The sequence below is a fragment of the Lissotriton vulgaris genome, chromosome 8, assembly GCF_964263255.1.
Source record: "Lissotriton vulgaris chromosome 8, aLisVul1.2, whole genome shotgun sequence".
NCBI classification, from domain to species: domain Eukaryota; kingdom Metazoa; phylum Chordata; class Amphibia; order Caudata; family Salamandridae; genus Lissotriton; species Lissotriton vulgaris.
The window spans coordinates 1,489,215,182-1,489,239,330 of record NC_141696.1 but is presented as its reverse complement, the minus strand read 5'-3'; the positions used below and the strand labels follow the sequence as shown (position 1 = coordinate 1,489,239,330).

The window sequence follows — 24,149 nt, the reverse complement described above, 5'->3', positions numbered from 1 at the left end:
CTTCATCTCTTCTGATTGTTACACGCTTTGCGATGCCTTTTCTCAAGGTCCAGTTGCTGTTACGTGAGTTGTGAGCTGTATTCTTGTTGGTTCTTCTCCTTAATGTTCCAGGGTCTTGAGTATTATCTGCAGCTGAATAGCATGAGTGCCTTTTGTATCCCTGAATGAAGTTGGCGAGTAAGAGGCCTGCGCTTTATATGGGATATGCTATAGCTTTTGGTCCAGGCACATTATAAAATTGTGATCACAATGAAATTATATTTGTGAGAAATGAATGACTTGTTGAATCAATAGAGCGGTAGTAAAGAAACGACGCGCCTGGACTTCCTATCTCTTTCGTACCGTAGTGATCCTCCACCTGTCTACACCTCAGTGTGACTGGACCCTCTTCTCCACGCTGCAGTCATCCTCAACCCATCTGCTCCCCTGTTTCATTCTTTATCGACCCTCTGCGTGTTTGTTTCTTTCCAGAATGCCTCTCTGCCTATTTGTTCCACCTTGCTCTGCCATCCACTTTTCTAGTTATACTTTAGAGACCCTTCACGTGTCTGGTCCCCATATCGGAGATTCTTTCCTTGGTCTGTTCTCGGCTTCAGTTCCCTCTGCTTTGTTGTTCTCCAGTGTATTAACACTGCCTGTTTCCTGCTTGTTTTACTCTCCACCTCTGTACCACGCTTCAGTACTTTTACCCTTTTCAGTTGATATGTGCACTGACCCTCCCCCATTCTATTACACACTTCAAGGGCCTTCCTTTAGTCTATTTTCACCTGCTGTGACCCTCCACTTGTTTCTGATACATTAGTCTTTCTCAGTCTTTCCTTCCCTTCCTCCCTGCTTAGGTTGTATAACTCTAACTCCAAACCCTTTTCTTCCCTCTCCAGGTTTGGTGTCTACGTACCGCTCTGCTGCTTTCACCAGGACAGCCGAACTCAGCCTCTTCCTACAGATTGCAGCTACCTAGTGCAGGACCACCTGGTCGAAGACAGTGCGTCCAGCGTCAGCAGTCTGGTCAAACCCAAAGACTTCCTCTCACTTGTTCGAGAGTCATTGAAAGAACAGTTCAATAACCCCACCGCCATTCCTTCCCACAGCTGTCCACTCTCGCCAGATCTTATACGAAATGAGGTTGAATGCTTGAAGGTGGACTTTAACCGCAGGATCAAGGAGGTTCTCTTTAACTCTCTTTTCAGTGCCTACTATGTAGCCTTTCTGCCACTCTGTTTTGTAAAGGTGAGTTATGTGTAGATATTTTCTAATCTAAATAATTGGAAGAAGCCAGGGTTCTGTGCTACCCTCCTACATATTGCACATGATAAATGTTTTTAATCTTTGAAAGTGTTGTAGGCCGAGTTAGTTACATGGGCAATAAAACACTGCACTGAACTTGGATGAATAAGAAAGGAGTGGGAATATTTTTGTAAGCAATGTAACAGTTTTGCCATACATCTTGTGTTGCTGTGGTATTTTATACTCCAGATCCGAATAGCAAATAGAGGTTTTATTTTTTTAATGCATTTTTATTTTACGGCTACACCCAAGGATCCAGAATTTTCAAATTATTTTCCAGTAATATTTTCTATTGCATATTTTTCATCCAAAGGTAATGACATGGGTGCAATGACACTGCCATGTTGGTGGACTCACTTGGAGCTTGTGAGTTTACTCAATTGGTGCATAGCCCAACCCATCGGGCGGGTCACATTTTAGATGGTGGGTTCACTAATGACCCTAGACTTTCAGCTGGTCCTCCTGTGCCTTTAGTCTGGTCAGACCACTTGGCAGTGCCCCTTGAATTAGCATCTTCCCCGGCAGAGATGTCTTTTCTGGTTGCTATTAATAGAGGTCCCAAAAGGAGCTATAGGAATATTACCAACGAAGCCCTTGCTCCTTATATAAAAGCTAGCGGGCACTCTTTTTTGAGAGAAGCTGATGAAGGCGGCCCAAGAGCTTGCTAATTCCATCACCAAAGCTGTTGATGAGCTAGCCCCTGCATCTCTTCGATACTCGGCACGGCGTAAACCTTCTGCCCCCTGGTTCACGGAGCCGTTAAGACTTCTGAGACAGAGTTGCAGGAGACAGGAGAGAAGATGGAGGAAGGCTTGGGACCCCACTGAAAGAGAGGCACACAAACGCCTGTTGCGAAAATATAAGGCTAGAGTAATTAAGGAAAAACAGGAGTTTTTCTCAAATCTCACTACATCCCTTACTTCGTCCAGGGAACTTTTTAAGATCGTGGATTCTCTATGTTCCCTTCAAGTGCCTGATCCAGTTGTGGGCTCACAGGAGTTGTGCAACAATATCTCAGAGTTCTTCCATAATAAAATCGAGGATATATATCTCGCTTTGGAAACTCAGAGGAAAACTTTGGGGGATTCTCCCTCCCAAACTCTAGCTAATTTAGAGTCTTGGTCGAGAGACCCCACCAAGACCCTCACTCATTTTCCGCCGCTCTCCGTTGACGGGCTTGATCTCCTGTTAGACAGGACAAAGTCGGCCTCCCCTTTGGACCCATGTCCTTTGAAGGTTCTGAAGGAATGTAGGGACACTCTTCTGCCGCCTCTTCTTGAAGTGATGAATGGTGCCATGGCTCAGGGTACCTTCCCTTCGGTTTGGAAAAAGGCGATAGTGAAGCTCCTTTTGAAGAAACCCACCTTGGACCCCGTACAGCTTAAGAACTTTAGACCCATCTCCTTGCTACCTGCCCCAGCAAAAATGCTTGAATCACACCTGAATTTACATCTATCTACTTTTCTGGATTCCTCTGGGTTCTTAGATAGCTCCCAGCATGGATTCAGAAAGTCCTATAGTACTGAATCAGCACTTACTATGGTGGTGAATAACATCCGCCTGAAGGTGGATCTGGGCCAAACCACTGTGTTGGTCTTACTTGACCTCACAGCAGCGTTTGATACCCTGTCTCCCTCCACTTTAACATCTCGTCTGAGGGAGGCAGGGATTGCGGGTCCGGCCCTGAGCCTTCTGCACTCTTTCTTACATCTAAGAGAGCAGAGAGTCATGCTCGGAGAGTTCCTCTCCCCTGCTAAATCCTTGCAATATGGGGTGCCACAGGGGTCGGCCTTGAGTCCGACCCTATTCAACATCTATGTGGCTCCCTTTGCCAGGTTAGTAAAATCGCAGGGGATGGAGGTTGTGTCATACGCCGATGACCCCCAAATCATGGTGTCCCTGGCTCATTCTGTTTCTACTTCCGCTGTCAACTTTAGGACTTGTATGCAGACAGTCTCGGAGTGGATGATCCAAAACTCCCTAAAGTTGAACGGCGACAAAACGGAGATCCTGGTCTTTGGCAAAGACCAGGACATTTGGTCTAGCGAGTGGTGGCCCGATCTTTGGGAACCTGCCCCTCTCCCTCCCAATCGGCCAGGAATCTCGGCGTTATGTTTGACACATCACTGTCCATGACTCTACAGGTCAACAGAACGGTGGCCACTTGCTGGGGGGTCATTAAGATTCTTAAAAGAATCCTGCACTATCTCTCTCCCCAAGCACGTAAGCAGATTGTGGTTGCATTAGTGGGTTCCAGGTTGGACTACTGCAATGCACTTTATGCAGACTCCAACAAGGGCCTCATCCAGCTCCTCCAGGTCGTTCAGAACGCGGCTGCGAGATTAGTCTTGGCTCTACCCAATGCATCCTCTGCTACAATGGCCAGGAAGAGCCTGCACTGGCTTCCCATCCAACAGAGGATTTCATTTAAGATCTTGTGCCTGGCCTATAGAGCTCTCGCAGCTGGTCTTTTGGACCCTTTGGGCTCTCTTCTAACTCGCCATGTTCCCAGTAGGACCCTTAGATCGTCTGAGATGAATCTGCTTGTAGTCCCCCGCGCAAGGAAGGTCAGATGGGGCAGCAGAGCATTTTCCATCGTTGCCCCTCGGTTGTGGAATGCCCTCCCACTGGAGATTAAGGCCCAACCGTCTCTGTCCCTCTTTAAAAAAGCGCTCAAAACTTGGTGCGTTATCAAGGCCTACCAGTAAGAGAGTATATTTGCTCCAGCTAGCTTCTTTTTGGTTAGGCGCCTTGACGCCCATTGGGCATAGTAGCGCTATACAAATTAGATTTCATTTCATACCGTTAGACGGAAAAGACCATATGGACGTTGAAACCTTGCCAATCTGTTCCTTGTGCCTGTACCACTTGGGATGTAACCTTTCCAAATATTTCTTACATATTTTAGCCACTTTTGTCACTATGTATTCCCTGCATATGCTTTTGCATGTCTTTGAAGTTAAAGTAGTGCTCGGGCTGTGGGGAGGGGCATACCTGTTACTGATATTCTTGATGTTTTAATGTATCAACAGGAACGTAAGCATAATGTTTGTCTTTTGGGCCCCAAAACATCTCCGCAAGTTTACGCTTTTACAATCTGTCCCTTAAATATATCTTTGCAAAGATAGCAGTCCCTCTGCTGGTCTTGACCCTCCATTATTAGCACTCACTCTGTTTCACCGAAAACTCGGCCTATAGCTTGCCTGGCAAAAATTGCTCTAGTTCCCTGTGTATGTGTACCTTAGAAACCTCAGGTGTTGCTGATTTTAAGATTTTAGGAAATACAGAAGTCGTCCTGGGAGGCTCACGAGCTAGTGCGATTGTATTGGTGTTAGTAGTCCTGACAGGTTAACCTCAGTCTGTCAACCCAAAATCAGGGTCTTTATGATATCTGCAGAAAGCTCACAATAAGGAGTGACAAGTTCACAAAAGTATGAAGTGTGGTGTCAACAAGTACCCCACCAAACAATAATTGATCATTAAAAAAAACAGAAAACAGCCCATTGCCTATACAATAAATACAATTTATAAATCTCATCGTTAAAACATCTAAATTGTAGAATGGTAATAGAAATTGAGATAAAAAATTCCTACTTGCACCTTTTTGCACACCTCCGATAGAACTCAAATTTCAAATTGAATTGCTTAACTAAATTTAAACCCCACTAGAAGAAGAACAATCCGACTAAAAGAAGCTCTGTTGTAAGTAGTATAGCAAGAGAATCGTAGAACAGCAACAAGTAAATCAAAAAAAGAAAGAAAAAACTTCAAAAAGTAGTATCTAGTTTGAGTTTGACATCAGGATTATTTTTAGAGGGAATCAGTAGTGCCTAGAGTGCTGATTTGAGAAGACTGAAACTTATATGCTGTCCATACAAGATATGATTGATGCAGAGTCTCGAAAAATATCTGTCTTTCTACTCAATAACTATGCTGCTTGACACAATAGACGATCTGAAATAGAGACCGAAGAAACATTTCGAAGATGCACCGGTCTCCTTGATTAGTAAATCGGCCTCCCGCCAATGCGGGCTGTTCATAAAATGAAATGTTCTCAGGGATCAGTCGGCTTCTAGATGAACCAGCTTTTGAGATTGGAATTTTGGCATAAATACAATAGTTGGCCAAAATTGTTTGATTTAATTGTCGTTTCTGAAAGCAGAAAAACAAGAGTACAATTCCACGGAGAAGCCACCAAATTTGAAGTTACCATAATTTACTGAATATGATCAGTGCCCAAAGAAAGATGTTCGGAGAGGCATGCAAGGATCTTTCATCCAGGAGATACTTGAACCTCTTTCATACTGTCATGGTTTGCCAGGAAAATATAAGAGGAGTAGGACAGAGAATTGTGTTGGAGGAAGAACTGAATACCACTAGTGGCAAAAAGTGAGCGCAAGAAATAAAAATTATCTAGGACGCTCTGGATGCCACAGACAGCAAAACTAACCGCAATCATCAGAAGTCCAGCATTGGATGAAATGCAATACTTAAATGCACCGATCCCAATGATTCTTAAAAGATTTTCTCTTTGAAAGTCTGAAAAACTGCACTTGCACCCTAACAAAATTACAGTTCTATATCTTATTGTCCTTATTACTTGACTTATTTTGAGAGATCTGGTTTAATTCAAGGGACAGCCATTATGCAGGACATTCAGCAAACCAATGGACTTAGATGTGACCCTATGGGTTGTTAGCATAAAGTAATATTGACTATAATTACTGTATACGCAAATGTAATGTTTCCAGCATTTATTTTGTAAATACACATGATCAGCACTATTTTGCCAACTACTGTTATGATCCGAATATAGCACCTTGTGTTTTGGAAAATGTGCCAGTTAAAACATTGTTGCTCGTCCTTTAACACCTGGTACCATCAATAAGTCTTAAAGCCTGAAATCTGTTTACATAGTACTCACCCCTAGGTTAAGCTCTCCGTGTGTAAAGCCTTTCGGCACTAAAAGGCAATTTGACTTTGAAAAAAAGACAATAAAAATTCCATGCCCAAAAGTCAGATTAGCCTACAAAGGACATTTGATGTCAAAAAGATGAGAAGATTGAAGCTGAAATACTAAATCAGGTGGAATATTAAATCCCTTACATTGTTTTCCATGATTTGCAGAGTTTATATGTATGGCAAACCTCGACATATGCGTGCACAATGTTTTATATGTGCACAACTGCGAGATCCACAAATGCAGACTCATGTACCGGGGTAGGCCCAGATAAAACGAAGATAAACCTTAAAGGAAGTTGTTTCTTTTGAATTAAGATCCTATCCAGTTCCAAAGAAATGGAAATTATTGCGCAAGAGAAACTAGCTCCAGGTAGTGCCCTGTATGCCCTTCTGCACCACCTCAGGTAGACCCTGAGGCTGAAGTAGTGGATCAGGAAGAATAATTGAACAGGATATGGCCTGACACGTAGATCGGTCGACCTCGAAGCTGGGGAACCGGGTTCGAGTCTCTGCAGGGATGCTCAACATATTGTGATTCTGGGCAAATCACTTAATCACCTCATGCCTTACAACATTACTTTTAAAAGTTGTCCGTCTGTAAGGCAACTGGTGCTCGTGTAAAGCGCTCTGATACCTTTGCGTCAAGTTCGCACTACATAAAACTCCCCTCAATTCCCTAAAAGTGGAATAATGAAACATTGATTGGAAGTAGAATCCTCATATTTTCCTGAAAAAGGAGGGTTTATGTTTAGTCGATTAAAGTAGCACTTGATGATAAGCTGGTGATCACGGTATCACCAGGCATGGAGATGCAGAAGAGCGGGGTTCCTGGTTGAGATTTTGATTTGTACAGAAAATGAAATGGTTTCCTCACTGGACTCCAGGCAATCTTAAAATCAAAGAAGGAATCTTCCATGAACCTGACAAAGCCAGATTCATCACTCCACATGTGGTGAGGAGGAGCAATGCTGCACTGCTGTATCCAATTGACATTGAGGGACTTTCTGAAATCAGACTCTGGTTGTACACAAGAGTCATGGCGAGACCTTTATTGAAGTGCAGGGCTGACCCTTCTCCTGAGAATGAGAGTAGGACGCTGGCAGCAGAGTAGCATCGAAGGTAGCCATGGCCTCCCAATCTGCAGCCTTTGTTATTGAGATTATAGATACCATTAGGAGGCAATGGAGATGCTTTTCCAATATATTGACAACCCTTCAAAAAAGAGTACAAAATCTTGCTGAGGAAAGAAAGATCCTCTCTAAGGCAGACACCTGCTGTTCCTTGAAAGTAAAAGAGATAGCTTGAACGCAGATTAATACCAGTCTGCTTTTGAGAAGACCTGCTTGGCTTAAAATCTGTGGATTCCAACAAGTTCCACAAAACCTTTTAAATGTCCCATTTTAAGAATGACATATTTTTCAAAGTGGAAAAATCTAAAAATAGTTTTTTTTTTTAAGTGAGGTACTTGCAAAAGCTTGGCCCTTATTACAAACTAAGCCAAGACAGCATGTCGTCACTACCCAAGGCAGCTGCACTATCATCAACCGTAGACATCACAGATTCAGAACTAGGGAGGCCTCATGGTCGAGAATCCAGGCCCCCCAAACCTCCACTTCCATGCAATATTATTCATCCCTGGCCTTTTTGCCATCTTGGAATTTTTTAATTGAAAATTTAAATGTAAGGCAGGATCTCAAGTTTCCTAGAAATTACATCAAAGGGATAATAAATAATTCCAGAGGAAACATTGTCTTTTGGCGTAGGATAGATTGACAATTCTTTTTTTTTATATATATATAATTTTTTTTAAAAACGTTACAGACAGTATCAGAGTAGCATTTGTTGCAATGCACTGAATAAGCAATTACAGGTTTTAGAGACATTGTGGGTAAGCTTGCCACTACGGTAGTTTATGAGGAATAACGCAATGCTATGTGAAATAAACATGTGAAAGTAGGAACTAAAATAAACCGGGATAAACAGATTGGCATGACATCTGCACTAGGTGATGGGCGAGTAGGAAGCGGCTGCTACTTGGGCTGGCCTGGTGGTGGTGTGTCAGGCAACGATCGCAGGGCGGGTGGAAGTCGTCCCTGATAATGCTTTGATGGTTGACCAGCATGGAGTTTCATTGCGTTGAGATGGGATATTTGCAGAGGCACCTTGCCTTCTCTCATCGAATTGCCATGCTTTCGGCTTTCGCCGTGCGCGGCAGCATGCTCCGCCAGTAGGACTCACGCTGACTTGTATTCCAAATGCTATATGCAGGAAGTCAGCTTTTATGACAAAGATTATACTCGAACATGGTATTATCAGCCATGGTTTCCCTTTCTGCAGGCAATATCAGTATATCCGTTTATCAAGCTCCCAAATACTATTTGCACCTTTAGGGGAGTGTAAATCTATTGCACTCAAATTTGTTGTCAGTGAAGCTTAAGATTTGGCACCTGAGATCTTAGAATTTAACAACTTTCCCCGATAATGCATGGATATTCTTGAAGTATGGCATCGGACAGAAAGAGTGTGATATAGAAGCAGGGTGGAAACGCTTTGTATCGATAGCATTCGAAAACGAGTGGATCCTCTTCTGGCATCGATACAGGCTTTTTCCAATTACAGAAGTCATGTATGGCTACCACATTTATGAGTTAATTTGGCTGCAGTTGCTACTTGCTTGCAAATCAGGAAACATCCATTAATTTATAGAGTACAATGGAAGTATTTACAAGAGTTATTTTACCTAGGTCACTTGCAGCACCGCCTTAGATCCTAAAGATTGTTCTTACCCGACTCGTGTGGCCACATTTCAGAGCACTACACTTATGCACTGACGTATTATCATGAAAGTTTATCTTCTTAGTAACTATAACTTCATCGCTGTGTGTCAGGCTTTAAGTGTTTGGCATACTTACAGTGAAGAACCGAAGCCTTAAGGGCCCGGCGGCGCAGGGTATTCCTAAATCTTCGAGTTCTCCTGCCTGGCCGAACAGAGACACCAGACACACCGTTGGCGTAGAAGATCGTATTTTATTAGCTGCAGCCAACACTGTGTGCCGTGAAGTACAGAAAGTATGTTCAAAGGAGACTGCTCTCGAACTCCGTGGCACACGGGTTTATATACATTTGAGATACACAATGAACAATCCCAAGACATACAAATCAGACAAATGCGAGGGGCTCGGAAAGCAAAGTATTACGTAACTTCAAACAAGCTTGGTTGTTGGCTGTGTTTGTTACCCAACCCCTTTAGCTGTTTGCAAATGAACCCACACAATCCAACTTGCAGGTGAAGAAACACATTTGTATGTTTAAGAAGGACAGTTGTGGAATCGGAGAGTTCATGGAGGGAATGGCGAAGGACAGCAGATAAGATAGCCTCAGGAAAGAATGTTGCGAACCTACAGATAGTCGGGCCGGGATTAGTTAATGAGACATAGATTGTTGTACTCGGGCAGACCCTAACACTAGTCCAGTAAATAGAGGCGAAAAGGTTACTTAGTATGTGAATGCATGAAAACGACGAAAAGAACACCTGGCTGGCCGTGCTGCCGGAGTGAGGGCAACACAAAATGGAGGCAAGTCACAAAATGGCAGCTGAACACGAACAAAGTCACGAAATACAGAACCTCAACAGATGCTTAAAAACAGGATAGTCCTACATACGCACCCACGTTTTCTGCCTAAGGTGGTATTGTAATTTCATATTTATCCATCTATTAACTATTTTACCAGTCCACAAAGCAGATCCGTACTTAGATTTGATGTTGGGATGGCATTAATGTACTACATTAATTGTTCTAAACCAATTAAAAAGAAAGACCACGCAACCTTTTGTTGAATTTGCGCGGCCACGTCAGAGTAAGGCAATTTCAAAGCAGATATAGTTAAATGGATTGTTAGATTCATTCAGATTTGTCGTGGAATTGAAAAACAAACAGTGTTCACACTCCATTTGCAGTAAAGGTAGCGCCTATGGCTTTTGCTGACATTTGTATAAAAAGAAATCATGGACTTCAGTCACAAATCTCTCCCTTGTGGATGTAAAGTCCAGGAACGAAGCATGAGTGTGTTAGATTTTTCTGGAGAAGTCATTGTTCCCATCTGCTACTCTTATCTTCTGCAACAAACATACTAAAAAATCAAAAAGTGACTCCGCTGTTGCAGTCAGCTTGCAGCTTGGAGTGTTGTTGATCCATGTTTCTCCCTCCCACCTAGCCGGACGTGGGGGCCTTCAAGTCACAAAATGCTGAATTGTATAACATTCACTTATCGATGGTATAAAATATGTACATAATCTGAGGTGAAGTCTCTTTACTTGTGCATTGTCTGATTGAGGGAGCATAATTTGCCATTTGACGCTCTCTTGCGATTTAAGACTTTGAGAGTGCAGTACTTTGCTGTAGTCCAGACCCAACACTAAATGGTGGGAGAGCGCACAGCATTCGAATCTACACCACTAGAGTTAAACCAATTGTAACAGGTATGTCATTTTTAACATCCCTAAAAGCTAATGTACTGACTGCTTTCAGTTAGGCACCTAATGACACTTAAATCCTCTTCCACATTGGCACTGGTAAGAATTCATACATAATTCATAATTACACTTAGATCCCCTTCCAAATTGGCACTAGTAAGAGTTCCTGGAGGAAGATTTTTGCATATTCCTCACATTGCTTTGCACCTTCAAAATGTTTCCAGTAGGACTCTGCTTATCAATGTATGTTCAGGTTACTACATGGACTGTTCACTGTCAGGTTGCCTTTTTTGGGCATACTCTGTGTTAAACAATCTCATTTGTTGATCAGTGATGTGAAGTTTCCTCCCCTTGTAGCATCTTAAAAATAATTTTGTTTAACATTCAAAGAAGTGCTTTGATTCCCTGAGTCTGACCTTTCCTACCTGATCTCCTGCAGAGTACGCAGTATTACGACATGCGATGGTCCTGTGAGCATCTTATCATGGTGTGGATCAACGCCTTCGTCATGCTCACAACACAGCTATTGCCACCCAAATACTGCGATCTGCTACACAAGTCTGCTGCACACCTGGGGAAGTGGCAGAAACTGGAACACGGGTCTTATAGCAACACTCCGCAGCACATGTAAGTACACCGTCCGAAGCATGCCTGCCTAGCCTCTGTAGAATCTCGTTTGTGTGCTCTGCTTGTAGCGGCTAGTTAGACTGTGAGCCAGATGAATGATTGATTGAAGGGAATGTACAGAGCAGCGTACTGCTGTGGTGCCAATCACCCAAGTTTTCATAACATTGAGTTTGTTAATCAGGGGCATAGCGAACAACACCAACTCATGCCTGATGACCTATCTAATGCTCGTGAATCAGGCTCTTGCATTGCCAGTGCTTGGTCTTACGCGCTTGTTGTTGGAGGCCTCAATGGAAGAGTAGCCCTGTATCCCAGACATTCACAGCACACAACAGCGACCATTGGGATCCCTTAAGCGGAGCAGAGGGAAGCGGAGTTAAAGGAGGGTTATCATGAATAGAAGGTGTGGACCTTTGGTGGACTTCTTTGCCGAGCAAACTACCCATGCAGACCTCTGTGGTCCCCATCGACACTAGCCGCCGCGCCAGGCAGCAACCACTGCTTTCATCCACTTGGCGTTGTGCTCAAAGGTGCTCGATCTCAATATGTGGAAACCAGTCACGCGGTTGCTATAATGCCTTTTCAAATCACTACTTCTATTTATTCAGGAAACATTTTGGTACCTTCTGAGTTTGATTTGTACCCATAATATTGCACAGCATTGCAGTTGTCCTGGGACAGTTTGATATAGTTATCGCATGCTGCCAGTGCACCTCTGTTGTGGGAGAAGCGAAGGTACTTAACCTGGGTAGTGCTTTCACTAAAACTGATATTTCTGAGTTTACAGCGTTATTGCCCAGCAGCAGGCATATGACCATTCTTCATGTCCACAGCATACTTGGTGGTAGGTATCACATGTCCTATAGTGCATCTTCCACTACCAAGGACATTAGAAGGCAAGAACTCTACTTGCACGTCTTTTGTATGCTGCTAATGAAAACACAGGACACTCAAATAACTCAACTATTAACCCCTTCCTTGCTGCCGTCGGCCATTGGCCGACGGCAGCACTACCTCCCCAGTGCTGCCGTCAGCCAATGGCCGACGCGGCCCCACCCGTTTGGCGGAAGTGCCGCACTGGGAAAATCGGGGCCGCAGTAAACGGGTTAAGGATTGGTTTAGATTCCAACAGCAGAGGTGGGGATACCTAGAAAGGAAGACTTTGTTGTGATAAAAATCTGGAAGGAATTTAGGAAGCAATGAGGAGTATTTTCGGATTTTAAAAAAACCTACCAGATGAAATAATGTATGATAGATTTAAAACTTGCAGATTAAATAGTCACACATTTTAAACCTTGAGTCGTTCTCATGCCCATGTCTCATTCAGCCAACGAGAACTTGGCTGCTCTGTAGATTTTAGTTTTTTTTGCCAAACTGGGTGAATCAATATATTTATATAGCAGAGTGCGGTTGAGAGAGCTGTGTTCCCTCACTCTCAAGTCCTTTCCTGCAGCCTGTAAAGTCTGAGTTCCTTAATTGTTGTATTATTTTAGAAGACCACACACAGCAAATGGCACCAAGATAATTATGTAGAAAATAGAAAAATTGTGTATTTTAGCACCCTCATGGCTACCATTGGACTGAAAGGACATTTACTGTTTTTTGTTGTTCCAGTGTGGACAGTAAATAAATTGTCTGGCACAATATTGTTTTGCCATTGAGACCATAAACAAGCTGTCAGGCTGAATATTGTTGTGCCTATAAAGAATACTTTCAGCTTGTTGCACCGATAGCTAGTGCACATTACAACTGTTCACAAAAATCCATGCATGTTCCTTTTCATGATATGTGTCTTCCTTCCTTCTAGCTGGTCCGAAAACACGATATGGCCCCAGGGCGTGCTGGTACGACACAGTCGATGTTTGTACAAGGCCGTAGGGTCTTATAATGTAGCAGTGCCTTCAGATGTTTCTCATGCTAGATTTTACGTAAGTATAGCACATGTGAGCCTTTATTCTACATTTGAAGTGTGGTGTTTGTTCTGGTGGTGTAGTGTGTTTATACATTTTGCAGAGATGTTTGTGTTTGGTCATATTTAAGCTCACTTACCAACCCTGGGGCAGGGGATGACCATTCCATACATCAGTGTTCCTAAAGTTTAGCTCTGGATCAACATATTGCTCACCGCGCCCTAAAATGTTGCTCACCAGATCGTTCAACCCTGCAATATTTATTTTTGTTCTGCACACACATTTAATTTCTTGTCAGAGGAGGATGAGTAGGCTCTCCAGATGTATTGTTCCCTGGGTGTCTCTCCTCTGATACTAATATCCCTAAGGAGTTGTCTAACAAAAGTCAAAGGTTCCAGGATGCTTGGATCTGAATCATTGAAGCTGGACCCTCTTACCTCTTATATGGTGGGCGGCCATCTTAGAAAGGGTGCAAGCTTCCTTTTCCAACAGACTCAAGGATAGGAAGCATCAAGTAACTACTAGAGCATCTGGGGAGAGGAACAGCGAGAAAGACGAGCAAAATATGCCTCCTGCTTCTGCCTTCTCGCTCTTCTACCTGAAGCATGGTCACTGATGTACCCTTCCTGATGCCTTCTCCTTTTAAGACAACCAGGCGTGTAATGCATGGACGGAGTGAGTATCTGTGTACATCACAGAGCGTCTTACCTCAGTCCATTTTCTCCAGATAATATGCTTTGACTAAACCGCCCAGTCAGGTAAGCATCAGGCACTGGGCTAATGAGACTATTATAAATGTGCACGGTGCGCCATCGAGGACATCCTAGAAACTTGGAAAGAGTGCTTACTAGCTGTTTATGGTACAGGAAGGTGGGAAAACGTGGGGTTATGGAATTAGCCAAAATATGCATTGCAAAGTAAACTAAATGGATCATTGTGGCAAAATCCAAAGTGATACCTATGGCACTGCGGAACATAGCCTGCTTGCTAGCAGGGCTTTAAATAATACTGCATCTTGTGCTTAATAGAGAAGTCAGAAAACAGGATGAATATGGAATGATGGAGCAGAATATCCTCTCAAAGTAAGGTGAATGACATGCAGCTTAGAAGGATACGGATAAATGTTTATTCTTAAACAGGATCTGAAATATATCGTCTGCCTGTTCTAAATTTGTCTAAAATACTATTCTTAAATTTGCAACCTTTGTATAGTGGAGGCAGCGAAGAGGCAGGAATATGCATCATGTCAATGTGCAAAGTATCTTACCAGCAGCATCATGAAAAGTTATAAAAACACACTCTTGTTAAGTGGTCTTACATCCAATCAAGTTCCACAATGTGACTATCCCATTTTGCTATAAAATGCACATTGTCAGACAATCCCCCAAAAACCTTTGGGGAGATCTTCGATCCCCACTTTGGAAGTGGTCATATATATCCTACTGTTCTTTTGACCAACGTTAGAAGACTAATATAGTTACACTGCATTATATACATTACGTTTTCTAGAGTTTTTTGGGTAAGAACACTCAGTCTCTCTATATAAAGTGGCCTCTTAATCTGCAACAGTTTTGAATAATGTTACGGTGCTGATGTTCTTCATAACGCTCAATGTGTCTTCAATCCTCCAAAGATCAGAGAGGAAGAGTTTACAACTCCCTTGAGGTGAGGTATTTACCTTGGTGCTGAAACAGTTTACTCACTGGCCATGGGCATCAGATAACTAAGACGACAGGGGTTCTCAAATATTCCAGTGCTACTCAGCAAGTACGTCTGGCAGATGAGCAAAAGTCTTAAAGCGTAGAGGAGGTGATTGTGGGTGGAAAGGACGTGGATGAGATGGTAGAGATATTTTTTACTAAAATGTGGTTCAATGGTGCAATATTCTTAAGTATATGGATAAGGGGTGTTCTGTAGTTTCCACCAATTAGTAGGAGCTGTGCGTTTGCGAAGGACAAACTTGGTATGGTGCCAGACTGATTCCATGCACCCCTGTAGGATATGTTGTCCATTGGATCAGCTACCTAGCAGTGCCACCGTTGGCCTCCCTCCCTCAACTAAAACAGGGAGCGAACAGTTCTGGCAACCATTGACCATTACATTTCCGTTCCCTCAGGATCGGTGGTGGTAGACCACAAACATTTGTTCAGTCACTCGTGCTTTTATTTTGCTCAGAGACATATACAAGAATACACAGATGGGCGTTTTCAATATTTATTGAACCAGAGTGATTTTTGTACAGAATATATGAGCTGCGAGGATTATTAGACAGAAGCAGATAAAAGGTATAATGAGTGTCAACACCGAGAATAAAACAAAGAGCTCCACCAACTTGCTGAGACAGAGGCTATATGCTTACATATAAAAGATGATAAAAATTGAGTGTTCCCCTTCGATGCTAACCTACCAAATGTGTCCGGGGTATAAATATATGGTTTTTGCCAAGAAAACCACTGTCTGGATGATCTAACCCCTTTATCTTATGGGTAAGAGTGTATGACCCCATCTTGGTCACAAACTGGACACCCCTCACGGAGATGCCAGCCAGCTGCTAGACGAAAACTTCAGCATGCAGGGACCCCTCGAGATCCGCAAAAGTGTCTCCTCTGATTGTTAGGAAACAAAAGGCTATATATAGAAAATGGCATCCTTGCCTTGGGTCGAGATTGTAATCAGGCAACCATTGTTTGTGTTCTACAGATAGCTGAGTTATCATATGGATGTAATAATAAAACTCATTTGCCTTACGCACGTGAGAGGCCTTGCACCAAATGCCAAGGTAGTGTGATCGAATTCTCACAAAGTGTTCTGTGTCAGCAAGGTCGGTGTTTCTGTGAATCCATTCCAAGCAGCACAAGTACAAGATGTGTCAAGTACAAGATGTGTCTCAAACGGTTATGTGGCAAAGAGAAGGCAACTTTAGGAAGAAGGATTTGTGCCTTTTACATGTCATATTGTTGCATCCTCCTTCCGACCGAATCAGATACCACAAATCAGACTCCGGGGGAGTGATCTCGGGCAGGCTAGAGTTACTGGGCTACACATTTGGTGGCTGTGGTCGTTTGCTGTGGTGTCCTGGGGTGTATCGTATTGTGACTCTGCAGACTAAGGCAAGTGTATCCCATCACTCTTGACTCTCAGGGTAGCAAGGCGGAGCAGTCCAAGGTATTTCCAGGGGGTAGGGTGAGGCGTAGGGAAGTCAAAGGTGTCTCCGGAATGTGATGGTTAGGGACTCCGAACCGAAGTAGGCAAAGAATAGATACAGAGGTGAATGGGGAGGCTAGTGCTTTTTCTTTTAAGAAATGCAAGTAATGTAATCACGCCACAGCTGAATACGATGTTAACACATTCCTACCAAATTCTTCCATTCAATTTCTTAATCATTGTTTTATTGACATTCTGGCATTATTGAAGTGAAGCAAACTCAAGATCTCCGGCTTTTGCTTAATTTTTTGTCTTTTTCAAATCTTACTGTTCTTTTTTGAGACATTTACAATAAAGTGGTTGGAGTTGCAATAAGATTCCAGCCCACTCAATAACGGTTGTAAGTCAATGCCTGCCTTGTTTAATCTGCCAATATGCAGTCATCTGCATACTGGAGGATTTATTCTACATGCTCATCTTATATAGGGGCCACCTATCGTCCCAAAATGCAAATTCTTGGTCTGCGACGTAAGTGTGAAGGTGAGCACACCGTTCTGCCTCATTCATCTTTGTTGTTTATTTATCCTGTGATATGGTTGCCATTTCCTACTATCATCCAAGCCCAGGTATTGTGACATTGTCACCGAATGGCACGAAAAAGCCCTTCAGGGATCCCCGACTATCTAACTTACTCTAAAGCAGGTTTCTGTTCATGCTGCCTAGCGCAGTCTGCAAATCTATGTTGCCGGCACATAATGGGGAGCTGCCTGGAGAAGTGTGGGCATCAGTCCGCATTCCAAGGTCTAAGATGTTAAATGTTGTCCCTGGTGTTGGGTACCATGGGACGATCGGTTTGTCGTTCACCCAAGACTTAAGTATTCTAGCAACAGTGAGGCGCAGTATTAGGAATCAACGCCAATGAATTCTATCATTCTCTGATTCCTGGGGTCCGACCGAAAACTCTTCTTATATAAAGGATGTAAGACTAGACCTCGCCAGGAATGTGAAACCATAGCTACTCTGTAAGAGTTGTTAAACAGTGTGCAAAAACAGGGCGTCCAAAAGGACACAATTTAAAAGGACAAAGACCACCATTGAACTTACTTAGGCCGAAATGTCTTCTTGAACGACTAGTTGCTATTCTCTGTTGGTACATACAAGGAGTCAATGTGTTGATTCCATTGATCTGCCGTGACGGCACAGCCCTGATCTATCAGCTGATCTGGATCCAGCTTATTAATGTAAGGCCATAATCCGGCTGGGTGCACCTCCTCCTTCTAGGTGCTAACATCCAAAGGTATCTGTTTCTTTTGATCTTCATTTCTGGCAGCCTTCTTGGATTTCTTAAGTTTATACAAACTCTAGTTTACTGGCTTGCACCTAAGCATATGACACCCTGTAAAGTTGTATCTCGGTGGTGGCATCGCTCTACGGAAATGTTATCCAACAGATCAGTGGAGAGGGTCTTAACGTTTCTCACCCCATTAAATATAGGTTGTAGATACTCCAGTGGTTGTGATCAATTGGGCCAGTGCTTGATGATTTGTAATTGACAATGACACTTGTTTGTTGTTTTCCTTTGTCTGTTATGCAGCGTGTGTTTCTGGGTATTCCTGGTTTATCTGGTATGGTATCTGTTCTGCGTACATAATATATGGTGTTTACTATTTGTCAGTTTCCCGATGAGTGTTCCCGATGATACCTTACCACGTAGAGGTGTAGCATAGATCTTCGTGTGTGGTTTAGGTAACAGCTTGCTGTGTCTTTTGTTTTGTGTTATTTTTTGTTTATTACTGTTTCCATGTGGCCACAAAGTAGCTCCGGGATACCTAAATATTGTGTACCTTTGTAAGTACCTTTTTGCTCGTCTTTGTTGGAAATCATCATGGTGGTTGGTTGAATGCCTTTTTTGCCAGGAAGGATTAGCTGGCTATGATGTACATTGAATCCCAGTTTTCAAAGGACCCAAGTGGAATCGTCTTGTGTTTCCTACATTTAAACCAAATGTTTGCTGTTTGTTGGGACACAGAACAAGCTCAAAACTCAAGTTGAAAATATTAGTTTGAAAGCTGTCAAGGGTGTTGGTTTTTTTTTCTATCAACCAGCAGATAATGCACATGCCTCTGTTGCTCAGCAGGAGTATGGTCCCACACCTCCATTTGCTCTTTTGTTTTACTAACTAAAATCACCTGTCTTATTGCCACACTAATCAGAAAATTGGATTCCATGTATTTAACCCCTTCTCCGAGGGGCTAATTCCCCCGGGCCGAGGGGGCAGAGGGGTCGCGCGGGGCGCCGCGGTGCTCGTGACGAGCTTGGCTCGGCTCGTCACGCGGCACGGTGGCGCTGTGCTCATGATGAGCTGAGCTAGTCAGGACCACGCCCGTTTAATGGAACGCCCAGCACAGCAGGTGAATTATCCCCGCGTGGGCGTTCGGCGGCGGTCACGACGAGCTCAGCTCGCCATAAGGACAGCGCCACTGTGCCTCATGACGAGCCCAGCTCGTCATGAGCGCTCAAGGTGTTAAACAAGAAACAATTCTGGGCACATTTCCACTGTACCGATGGACAAATTCACAAGCAGATCCAGGAATTTGTCTTGCAAGAGTTCTTCCACAAGTGGTCGTACCGCAGATATATGTTTTAACAGTGCAGAATGTTCCTAGTATACAGTAAAGTCTGGTTGTTCAGTACCTAATCCAAAGAAAGTTTAGATGAAAAACACAAAGCATCACAAGGTATATCTGAATTGCTACTTAATTTCAAGGACATCAGAATTGCTACTTAATTTCAAGTGTCAACATGGCTGACATTTCTTAATTGTAATTTTTGTTTTTCCCGCCTTCCTTCCGCTCCAGTTCCTCTTCCACCGCCCATTACGGCTGCTGAATCTGCTGATCCTGATTGAGGGAAGCCTCGTGCTGTACCAGCTCTACTCCCTACTGCGGTCGGAGAAGTGGAACCACACGCTCTCCATGGCTTTGATCCTTTTCTGCAATTACTACGTCCTATTCAAGCTTCTGCGGGACCGCATTGTATTGGGCAGGGCGTACTCCTACCCCAACAGCAGCTTTGGACTGAAGGCGCACTAAGCCCGTTCTGCGAGAACTGGCGCAAGGAACTAGGGGAGGGCAGGGATCACAAAGAAAAAAATATTTTTCATACAGTTCTATTTTTTTCTTGCAATGTTTATAAATATTTAAGATATTTTATATTTTGTATACTATGTTGTTTGGTGGGAGGGCATCATGTGCTATTAAATGTCTTTCCGTTTATTAAACCAGGTGTTGTTTTATACGTGTATATATATATGTGTGTGTATTTTGATATACATATGTGTATATACATTGTGTGAGTGTGTCTCTATATCTACCATACATGCCTGCATACCTCGTGCCACGTGTGCCATTATAGTCTCGTCTTACCTTAAGAAATAAGATTTAAAAGTCCACCACTGGGCGTTATCATGCACGGGACTGAGGTATCCGATGGTGGGAATGATATACATGTATGTATGGGGTCCAGGACTTCGAGTTGCTGTGATCTTTGAATTTCAAGAGGTAGGAATGACCTGGGAATGGCTTCTGCCTGAAATGTGCTTCCTGATTCGCATGTGTTCACCATGGTGCCCCAGGTGGCACCCAAAAGAGCTTTCTGGAATCACATCTAGGAGTAAGACAGTGTTTACAGAGTACGCTTTATGTCTGCCTTAATAAGAAGGGGTTGAGAGTTGCCTTTTATAATAATGATTTATCATCAAACCAGAAAAGTGGTGTTGTGGGAACACAAATTTCCCAATACAAAATGTGTTAAAATTCTAAACCAAAGCAGGAAATGTATTTAGTAAATAGATACCAGCGTTTACCAGTGTTACCCTATATATCAAAGCGAAGGTTGCTACTTTGTGGAATACATCCGTAATTGAGATATGGTCTGACCACAATAGTCTATAGAGGCCTCATTTTCCATCAGTAATGGTATTCTGATCTTGCCCTGGTGTGGATTCATGTGTGTAGCTTGGTTTGTAGGTCATTCAGGGCACAGTATTACCAGTCCCAAAACATCTGTTTAAAGGGAAACGCACTTCTGCTTCTATCGGCACTTGCCTGGTTTTCCTCTTTCTCTCCTGATGCTTGAGCGGGTTCTCTGTGTTGCCTTTTCTTGGAGCTTGTATGTTGTATTACTGAGATACTGCAGAAAGCCCCGGGGTAAGCAGTGTTGGAGGGGCTCCGCTGGAGACAGCAAGAACGCAGTTGTGAAACGAATCAATGCCCCATTACCCTAAGTCTGATGTCTTGTTCTGCTTTTCCTGGGCAAAGCACCAAAGTTTAGGCGACTTCCATGTGGTCTGGTGACCTGCTTTTCCCATTGAGCACCTCTGCTGATTTTTGCATCCACCTGTCACTCGCATAATGAGTTCAATCATCAGAAGCAGGTAAAACCAATAGTTGTTTGCATTTATCCAAAGTCATGTGTTCTGTTCATTGAACATAACAAGAAACGAGCAGGCACTTCTAACGGAGTCCTTATGAATGTATTGATCGCGACAGGCTGAATCTTTTATCTGCGATTCTTATGGAACAGTTTACCGACTCATACAGACGCTGAAATCGGAGCATGCCTGTCCTATACGAATGTGAATCCCTCCGTTGACACCATATCGCTATTCCATGTTTAGCACAGCTCCATAAAAAGTTGCCCTACATGTTTTTTAAAGAAAAATTGGAAAGCTTTGTTGTACATATAACAGAATGTAAATTTCATGGACCGAGCCAACCTCCTGTTCGGTCTTCAACCCAAGCACCCCAACATACCTACAAACAGGTGGCAAGTAAGTATGCAATGTGGGCAGCATCTGGATGACCCCTCTAGCTGAGCAAAGTAAGCCAAGGCTTTTTTTGCGGTTGACCCCTGTAGATTTATGTATGTTGACTTGGCTGTACTCTGTCCTGTTTGAAGAGATCCTCCCTGTTTCCCTTGATGCATTTCTTTTTCCGGTAGGTTCTGATTGGTATTGAATCAAATGTGAGTACTTTTGCGCACATGCGATTCGAAGGCAACACGGGTGCCTTGATTTGGTGTGAAAAGAGCTGATGACAAATCCATAGACTTTGTCAATTATGGGATGCAAGCATACTGCGCACGAAGACATGCAGGGCAGCGCATTTCTACATCTTGCAATAGCTTCCGCTTTCCAAATTTCTATTGTTGACAGCCATGTTCACCTGTGCATGTTACAGTAAGGTCCAGGTAAAATGTACAGCGCTACATATGTTGTATGTAACGATGAATGTGAAAAATTGCCAAATCACAGTGAACTCGGTCTTCTAAAATTTGCCATTTCTCAGCTTTCCTTCGTAGAAGAGGTTGTGCAATAAATATTTTGTAAAAAATATGAATGCTCTCAGGGTCAGTCATGGAACGGGTTCCTGTACCGTATGTCCTCTCTTGGATGGAAATGCTGAACATGGTGGTATCTGACTTAATTTGTTGTTTAGTTACATTACACACGAACTTATGCCCACCAAAATGATGCTTAGAATGTATTTGTTTGTATTCTGTACAACCATTTGAGGTGGAGGCCAACAAATTTGGGGCTGCTCCCTATTCGGCATTTTCTGGACATTGCACCTATTGCCTCCCTTCTTGTAGGATGTTGGAGTAGTAAATGGCTCCATTAGGAGTGATTGAAGCCCAGTCCAAATTTCTCAGGTACTCACAACTATATCTGGTATTTAAAGAACTCTTTTCTGTCTCCTCTCTGCTGTTCCCTCTGTGCCTACCACTGCGGGATGGTTCTGCGTCTGCCTCTGTCACTATTGTAAGCTTGCAAGAGGAGGGCTCCGACTCATCTACTTGTCTGTGCTGGGAACCAAGTATTGGTAATACATACTCTTTGACCCCTGCTGCTAACTCCTGTGTCTCTATTATTCCATCACATTCTCGTTGGTCCTTCTCCTTACTATTAAAATGTTATCTCTCAATTGCTGTAATGCACTGTGTTATGTGTCCTAGTCAATCGCCCCCAACACAGCATCCTATGTGAGTTAAATTCTAGTTGTCTTTACTCCTCAACCAGCCAGACTGAACTCCAGTCCCACCTCACGGCCTTGTCTACTGGGGCTCTCCTAGGAAGAAGCTCCCTGAGCGATAATATTATTCATGAAGGTCTGTGGGCACCATGAAACAATTTTAGATCTGTCTCCTAAAGTATAAAATAATTCCTCCTGGTCGTAATTGATGGGAAATCATAAGTAAAAACCTGTTTGACCTTAATAACCACCTCACACTACCAGTGGTGGCTGCTTTTGAGGGATCACACTATCAGATTTTTTCATCCTGATGCAAAAAAGTGGTTCATGAACAAAAATGTTCTTCCCTGTATGAGCTGTCAACTAGTGTATGGAGCTCGGGGTCCTCCCCCACAGCCCGCTTGTCTGCTACGTCTGCAGATATGACCAGTGTGTTCGAGGCATGTGGGCTGCTAAATTCATATCTTTGCATTAGATCGCCACCTAGTGTTGGGTCCGGATGATCGCACATTGTTGTCCTGGAAGAGTCTTCGAAGTATCCTGAGATGGGTGGCTCCTCCCCTGGACTACAGTGCGCATGGGCATCGGCTCCATCCCCAGATTGTTTTTTTCCGCCATTGGGTTCGGATGCGGTCTCGACGTCTCTCCGTCGGAACCGAATAAACATTTTTTTTTTTTTCACGGCCTAAAGGCTGGGTTCTTAACGTCGGTATTGTTTGCGTACGGTCTCGAGTTTCTTCCGTCTCCCGGAGCCGGAATCACCGGAGTTTCTTACAACTCTTCGGACATCGAGGCCTTCTCATCGCGACTCGACACTAAGTTCCCAACATGGAGCGGAGTCCGTTTAAACTCTGCCCGCTCTGTGGGTCCAAATACCCACATATAGACGTACACCCGGTATGTAATAAGTGCCTTTCGCCAGACCATGACGAAGGAAGTTGCCGGGCCTGTGCGAAGTTCAGGTCGAAGAAGACTCTCACGATTCGGCGCGCGGTGCGCCTTGTGGCCAAGCAAACGGCCCCGGATCCAGATAACATCTTCGATGAACAAGAAGAAGAGGACCAGAGCCATCATCTTCAAATCTCCCCGCCTGAGACGGAGGTCGAGGCCGATCCGGAATATGACGACGACGGAGTCGTGGGTCAGGGCCTTGAATACGTCGACGAGGTAGGGGACGACGCCATGGTTTATGGGGCCGAGGAAGATAGCTCAGAGGACGAGCTATGCCCCGAAGTTGAAGAACATCACGAGGGGGTCGCGGGATCGCCTGTCGGCCTTACCCAAGACCCTGTAGCGCAAGCCACGGCCCCGCCTGTCGGCCCGGCCACGGACAAACTTGCTGCGCCTAGGGTTTCGAAACCGAAACTGAAAGCAACGGTCTCGACTACACCTAAAATAGCCGACCCGAAACCGAAACCGAAAGTGAAGGACTCGAACGTCCCTAAGATGGCGGTCGCTACGGCGAAAACAAGTAAGACGACGGCCTCATCGACTCCGTCGACCTCCGGTCCACAGAAGTCGAAGAAACACGGCGATTCCACAGGGTCGAAATCAGCGCCAGAGGAGAGATCCTCTAAGAAAAGTGGCACGCACAAGACAAGCTCGCCGGCGCCGGCGAAGCCTGCTAAAGCAACCGTCACAGCACCGGCTCCAGCGGGGACATCTGCGCTTCGCTCCAAGGACTCGGGGTCGGCGCCGTCCATCCCTCATAAA

At 43.9% G+C, this 24,149-nt stretch overlaps 1 protein-coding gene across 1 annotated transcript in view; it reads left to right on the top strand.

Annotated features, from left to right (window-relative positions):
• TMEM39A (transmembrane protein 39A) overlaps positions 1-24,149 on the top strand; it is a 266,042-nt gene that overhangs the window by 235,718 nt on the left and 6,175 nt on the right. The window contains exons 6-9 of the mRNA XM_086935575.1: positions 882-1,230; positions 11,163-11,350; positions 13,158-13,278; positions 19,263-22,869. Coding sequence (XP_086791701.1) covers positions 882-1,230; positions 11,163-11,350; positions 13,158-13,278; positions 19,263-19,496 — 892 coding nt within the window. The 3' untranslated portion in view covers positions 19,497-22,869. The remainder of the gene's footprint in view (positions 1-881; positions 1,231-11,162; positions 11,351-13,157; positions 13,279-19,262; positions 22,870-24,149) is intronic.